This window comes from Mustela erminea, chromosome 12 (genome assembly GCF_009829155.1).
Source record: "Mustela erminea isolate mMusErm1 chromosome 12, mMusErm1.Pri, whole genome shotgun sequence".
Lineage (NCBI taxonomy): Eukaryota > Metazoa > Chordata > Mammalia > Carnivora > Mustelidae > Mustela > Mustela erminea.
The window spans coordinates 7,824,499-7,830,684 of NC_045625.1; the positions used below are offsets into that span (position 1 = coordinate 7,824,499).

Genomic DNA, 6,186 nt, shown 5'->3' on the forward strand with positions numbered 1-6,186 from the left:
CATGATCCCAGGGTTCTGGGATCGAGCCCTGCATCGGGCTCTCTGCTCGGCAGGGAGCCTGCTTCCTCCTTCTCTCTCTCTGCCTGCCTCTCAGCCTACTTGTAATCTCTGCCTGTCAAATAAATAAATAAAATCTTTAAAAAAAAAAAAAAAGAACGAAATCTTCCCATTTGCAACGATATAGCTACAATATATAAAGCTAAATGAAATAAGTCAGAAAGAGACTAATACTATATGACTTCACTCATATGTGGAAATTAAGAAACAAAACAGATGAACATACTGGAAGGCAAAAAGAGAGAGAAGTAGACAAACCATAAGAGACTCTTAATGATAAAGAACAAACAGGGTTGATGGAGGTGGGTGGGGAAGGGGTTAAATGGGTGATGGGTATTAAGCCCTGGCTATGGTGAGCACTGGGGTTATATGTAATTAACGAATCCCTAAATTCTGTTCCTGAAACTGGTATTACATTATAAGTTAACTAACTAGAATTTAAATTAAAAAATTGAAAGAAAAAAAATGTAACTAACCATGTCCACCAACCACGTCACCTCTGTTCAATCTCTCTGAGCCTCAGTTTTCTCATCTGTATAATAATCTTACCAATACCTGGTTCTGGGAGGATCCAGTAATTTCATATATGTAAAACTCATAGCACATTACCTGGCACATAATCATTGCTCAGTCAACTATCAGCCACACAGCACTATACATCTAACAAATGACTTACTCAGGGCCCACTACAGCTAGGGAGAAGATGCAGTTGAGGAAGATACATACTCAGTCCTCAGGGGGAGGGACAGAGATCACAGGTCTCCGCCCACAGGGGCGTGGGCAGTCTGGGGAGCCTGCCAAAGTGCAAGCTGGCTCAGGCCCCTCTTGTCACCCCACCTGCCAGCAGGGATGGGAACTAGTCTAAGAACAGCCCTCCCCCATCCATCCCTGGCGACAACTTCTTACCCTTCTGCTTCCCAAGGACTACCCCCGCATTCCCTCCCCAAAGTCTAGCCCTCCCACCACGTTCCCCACAGTGACCATCCCTTCTCCATCCGTCCCATAAGATCAGCTCCTCCCAACCTGCTCTCTGAGGTCCACCCTTCATCCATTCCTTCCACCGACTCCAGCCCAATGGGAAGAACCACACCCATTCTCCCCAGGCTGGAGTGGGGAGAGCCCCACCTGGCTTTGTGGGTGGACAGGTCACCAATGCTCCTTCCCTCGTGAGGACCGGAAAGCAGGCAGATCACTCGGAGGGCTTGGTCATGAACACCGGCTCGCAGACCACCGGACATGAGCCCGGGCGGAGCCGGAGTCTGGTTTCCTCCAAACGCAAGAGCTGGGGACCGAAACTCAGAATCTCAGAAAGTCATGCAGACAGGGATGACGAAGTCTGAGACTCTGAGAACAGTATAATTTGGAAATAGGAGTTGGATCAAATTTAGACCTGAATAAAATTGTTTCCATAACCAAAATGCACATATCACGAGGGAGCTAAAAGGGGACGCGGGGGGACCCATGGCCCTAGGGTCTCGGAATGGGGGTGCGGACCTCTTAGGGGAGGGGCGGGGCTTTCCGTTTAGGCTACAGGGACCAAAGGGTGACCCTCATAATAAGAGAGAATAGAGAACAGCGGGGCCCTGGAGCAGCCCTCTTTTGCCTGCCCCACCACCAGGCGAACCTCCCCCAACCTTCCCCAACCCCCAACCCTTCCCAACCCCTAGTTACAACTCACCCGGAGCGGGGTTCTCCAGCCGTCAGCCTCAGACACCTGCCCACAAGCAACATGGCGGCAAGGGCGTCGCTGGGACGCTGGGACGCTGGGCGGAGCCAACAGGTCTCGCGAGAGTCGTGCTTTGCAGCTTATATCCGGCGCCGTCAGAGAGTATTCCGGTCTTTTGGTTTTCGGCTAGGAGGAGGCAAAGGTGCAACTCTCTTCGGTCGTCCCGAATCCGGGTTCATCCGACACCAGCCACCTCCGCCATGCCGCCCAAGTTCGACCCCAACGAGATCAAAGTCGGTGCGTGCTTTAGATGTGGCTGGGGCTGCAAAATGGAGCATCCCTCCTTCCCGCAGCCCATCGGGCCTCGGGCCCAGCCGCCGTAGCCTTTCCTACGCCGGGCTTTTAAGTTGCTGCCCGCTAGAGGCTTTTCCAGGGCTGCGATCAGGGCGCTGTGAGGTCCTGGCCGAGTCTCTTGACTCGTTCTGGGTCTCAGCTTCCCCACGTGTAAATAGGGAGGGAGGACCGGACGACCTGTGGTGGCTTTGCAGCACGCACGCCATAGGGTAAGGTTTGTGCCCGGGCGCTCCTCCCCGCCACTGGGTTGGCCGGCCCGGTGCGGATCTCGGTAGCCGTAGCAGAGCCGAAGGCCGCTGTCCCACGTGGCGCTTGGAGCGATCCACGCCAGGGAGGACGCGACTCGCCCGCTGCGGGTTGGGTGGCCCTTCCGCTCCCTGCTGAGGCTCTCGGTGGGGTGCTGTTTCGAGAACTGACAAGCGGTGAGGCCAGCCCCAGAAAGATTCTCGGAGAGAAGGCTGTGGCGCGGGAGCTCCTCTTGCAGCGACACTGATGTTTTCTTTCTCCAGTGTACCTGAGGTGCACCGGTGGTGAAGTCGGCGCCACGTCTGCCCTGGCCCCGAAGATCGGCCCCCTGGGTCTGGTAAGTCATCCTCGTGGAGGACGGTTGCTTAGGTTCCACACTGCGGAATTGGCAACCCCTCCTACACCTCCCCTGAAGTGGAAGTGCCCTGGTAGCAAGCTCATACACGAGATTGGAACGTGCTGCCTTGAAGCTGTAACTTCCACTCTCCAGGGTTAAGATCCTAACTGCGGCCTTGAGCGTACCTGAGAGGTGGGCCAGAGGTCTTGCCTGAGGGTTTAGAAGGTAGCTCAGCGCCACTAGGCAGCCTGCTTAGCTAAATGTGTTCTAGTCAGGGCAGTGGGCCTATCACTGATGCGGTTAAATTTATCAGTAGAGAGTGTTAACTGGGGTATGAACTTAACGTAGTAGTTTGTGTAAACTCCTTAATATGACCAGCTTCACTGATGACCCTATTTATCCACTTCTCCAGTTCATGCTTTTACTGAGCTTGCATTTCGCTGAATATCGTTAGGCTTTTATTCCTTGGATATTGGTTTCCTGAAGCAAACATTGTTCCCACGTGGTCTTGCTTAATTATCTGGTTAAACACGTTTCCTTGGCTCTCCATGTAGCTGGCACCAGCCGAGCATCTTTCTTGTTGAGGCTGGTGGTGGTTTGGAAGTCTTAAGTAGCTGATGCCCAGATCCCATCCTTGCAGAAACCTGGTGTCTGTAAAACTATCCAGGTGATTTGATGGATATAACAATCAATGGAAATGGCCGCATTATCACATGGGTCCTTATGGGAGGGTAGGTAGGTAGGTAAGGGACGTGGCCATTTTATGACGTTGTCTACTACACTGATAGCCATGCCTTGATTTGGTAGGTGCAGCTCTGTGCTTCAGACAGTGCCCTGTGCTGGCTTGGGGTGTTGGCCAAATGAGCGGGATGGGTATTCAGACTATACTTCGAACTTAAGAGACCAGTGTGATGTACCTTTTTTCTCTCTAGTCTCCAAAAAAGGTTGGTGATGACATTGCCAAGGCGACTGGTGATTGGAAGGGTCTAAGGATTACTGTGAAGCTGACCATTCAGAACAGACAGGCCCAGGTACTTGGTTTGAAGGGAAGGGCAGAGGTAGCAACCCTCTGGGATTTCTGGGGGGAAGGTTTTTGCCACCTGCCCCCAATGGTGAGCTGAGGGCAATTTTAAATGGTGGTGGGGAGGCTTTTTTGAGAATATGGAGCAAGAAAGAGCAAAGATGTGGGCCTGATACTAACTTTTGTCACTTATGTGACACTGGGCAAAGTGCTTTGTGTCTCTGGGGCTAGGACATGTTTCAGGCTGTGAAAATAACTCAAGAACGTACAGCAAACGCAGTCTGGCCCATGTATTTTGAGAGCCCGGTCACATGGCTGTATTGACGGTCTTCATTGGAGCTTGGAGTGGGGCTTATTCACATGGACAATCTCTTTTGCAGATTGAAGTGGTACCTTCTGCCTCTGCCCTGATTATCAAAGCCCTCAAGGAACCACCAAGAGACAGAAAGAAGCAGAAAAACAGTTGAGTGGCTTTCTCCTTGGTAATTTGTGAGTGGTAGGAGCTACCCACCGTGATAACTTAGTGGCATGTTTTCCCTTTAATGAACCTGGGTGAGGGCGCAGAGGGAGTTGATAAGCTGTTAGAGAGCCAGGCACCACCAGGAAGTGTCAGCGTGGCTCCCCAGTGCCCGGCATGTGGCTGGCCCTACTCAGGGCATGCAGGTGGGAAAGAGGGTGAAGTGATAACAGTAACCAGTAATCAGACCACTTCCGAGCTAACCTAAACCTGTCTTTTTTTTTTTTTTCCACGTTTTAAACTGTCTCCTTTGTAGAAGATTAGCAGAGACTTGATTCTGCCCCAGCCACCCGCCACTGCACCTGATCAGTTTCTGTTGGCCGGTGCGGTCCAGTGGTGAGCTAAGAGTAAACCCCAGCTTAGGAAACAGGGTTGTTCTTCATGTGGATGACTCTGTGCCGAAAGCATGGGAACAGCCTGGAAATAAAGACGAGGGAGCACGTGATGTGGTCTGCTCTGGCCTTGGGTTGTGACCAAGCTTACAGTTTTTCTTTTCTGCAGTTAAGCACAGTGGAAATATCACTTTTGATGAGATCGTCAATATTGCCCGACAGATGCGGCATCGATCTTTAGCCAGAGAACTCTCTGGTAAGTGGACAACATTGTTATATGGGGTGTATGCACCGAGTGGTAGCATTTCCCAGTTTGAAGGGACAGTCACTGTAAGACCCACAGTTGGGGTGCAGAATGGCTTGACATCAGTGAACATTTGGGGCTGGATGTATTTAAATCTGGGTGTCAAGGGAGCCGTGGAGACTGCATTAAGGGCTTAGAAAACTAAATGGAGTTCTGAATGTTGGATTAGAGAAGTAGGGATGTCATTCCATAAAATGGGGTTAATCCCTCATTGCCTGCTGTGATTTCCCTATGGGTTATCTGAGGAGTGTGAGGGACTGAAGCTCCCCTGATGCTACTTTTCTTTCTTCCAGGAACCATTAAAGAGATCCTGGGGACCGCCCAGTCTGTGGGCTGCAATGTTGATGGCCGCCACCCTCATGACATCATAGATGACATTAACAGTGGTGCCGTGGAATGCCCAGCTGTAAGTGACCTCTGTTTCACTTGGGTAAAGCAGGGTGAGAGCTGGAGGAAGGCTGGAACAGTTCTAGAAATGATCAGTAGTGGGTTTGGACCATGAGATTTTTTTGTTCTGTTGATGTATTTCTTTTTTCTTTCCCACAGAGTTAACTACAAAAGAAAATTATTTCAATAAAGGATCATTTGACATCTAGTGGACCTTTTGATGTGGCCTCTTTCTTGCGGGAGCTGGCTCCTTTGTGGTCAGAAGAGGGGCCAGTGGGGCACAACCTGTGGCAGAAGTAGCAGTTTGGGTAACAAGCTTCTGGGTGACAGACTGCTGCCCGTATGGGACTAGCTCAGAGACACCTAGAAGGGAGGTCTCAGTGCTTTTCTTGTAGGCCACATATATGCATAGAACTCTTCGTAAGAATAAAATTCTTGGCCAAAAAGACGACTTGCACTTCAGCATGAATACATGGCAAGGAATCTGTGCCAGACCAGTTTAAATCCTGAGGGGGCTAGGGGGCCCACGGCCCTCCACGCAGGCAAGTGTTCACTATCTGTTCCGGTGTACAGCCAGGCTTTGGAAGCACTGATGGGGAAACAAAGGAATCTGACCTTTGTCTTAAGTCCTCAAAGGTCATTTTCTAGTGGCATGTTTTTACCTTTCCCAAGTCTCTCATTAGCCTCTCGTGATTCTTTACTTTGAAGTGAGGTGAATGTGGAAGGATGAACCAAGGTATCTGTATACTGGGGTGAGCTGTATCTGAGTAGCTCAGAGGAGCTTCTGGATATCAGCCTAAGGGGGGGGGGAGCTTGGGATAACCCAAGAACTTAGCTTCCTTGGCATGAGTCATATTCTTGTTTACATAATTTTGTCAATAGGCCTTTAAAGTAGGTGGGTGCACCCCCTGCCCCCAAGCAGGGTTGGAGAACTAGTGGGAAGGATTACCGGAGAACTCAGGTCA

The 6,186-nt window shown here is 50.6% G+C and overlaps 2 protein-coding genes and 1 non-coding gene across 4 annotated transcripts in view; 2 read left to right on the plus strand and 1 right to left on the minus strand.

Moving 5' to 3' along the window:
- The window catches only part of LRSAM1 (leucine rich repeat and sterile alpha motif containing 1), a 40,391-nt gene extending 38,533 nt beyond the window's left edge, over positions 1-1,858 (minus strand). For both annotated transcript variants that reach the window (XM_032308401.1, XM_032308400.1), the window contains exons 1-2: positions 1,736-1,858; positions 1,183-1,339 (exon numbers count right to left, since the gene is read on the minus strand). The gene's annotated coding sequence lies outside the window, so the exon portion shown is untranslated. The remainder of the gene's footprint in view (positions 1-1,182; positions 1,340-1,735) is intronic.
- Positions 1,859-1,880: 22 nt separating this feature from the next.
- On the plus strand, positions 1,881-5,670 carry RPL12 (ribosomal protein L12). Its single transcript, XM_032308408.1, has 7 exons — positions 1,881-2,020; positions 2,587-2,660; positions 3,593-3,691; positions 4,062-4,143; positions 4,700-4,786; positions 5,128-5,240; positions 5,381-5,670. The coding sequence occupies exons 1-7, from the start codon at positions 1,984-1,986 to the stop codon at positions 5,384-5,386; spliced, it is 498 nt and encodes a 165-aa protein (XP_032164299.1). The 5' UTR covers positions 1,881-1,983; the 3' UTR covers positions 5,387-5,670.
- LOC116571255 lies at positions 4,488-4,616 on the plus strand. The gene has a single exon (XR_004277813.1). It is a non-coding gene; the product is annotated as a small nucleolar RNA SNORA65 (small nucleolar RNA).
- Positions 5,671-6,186: the final 516 nt, after the last annotated feature.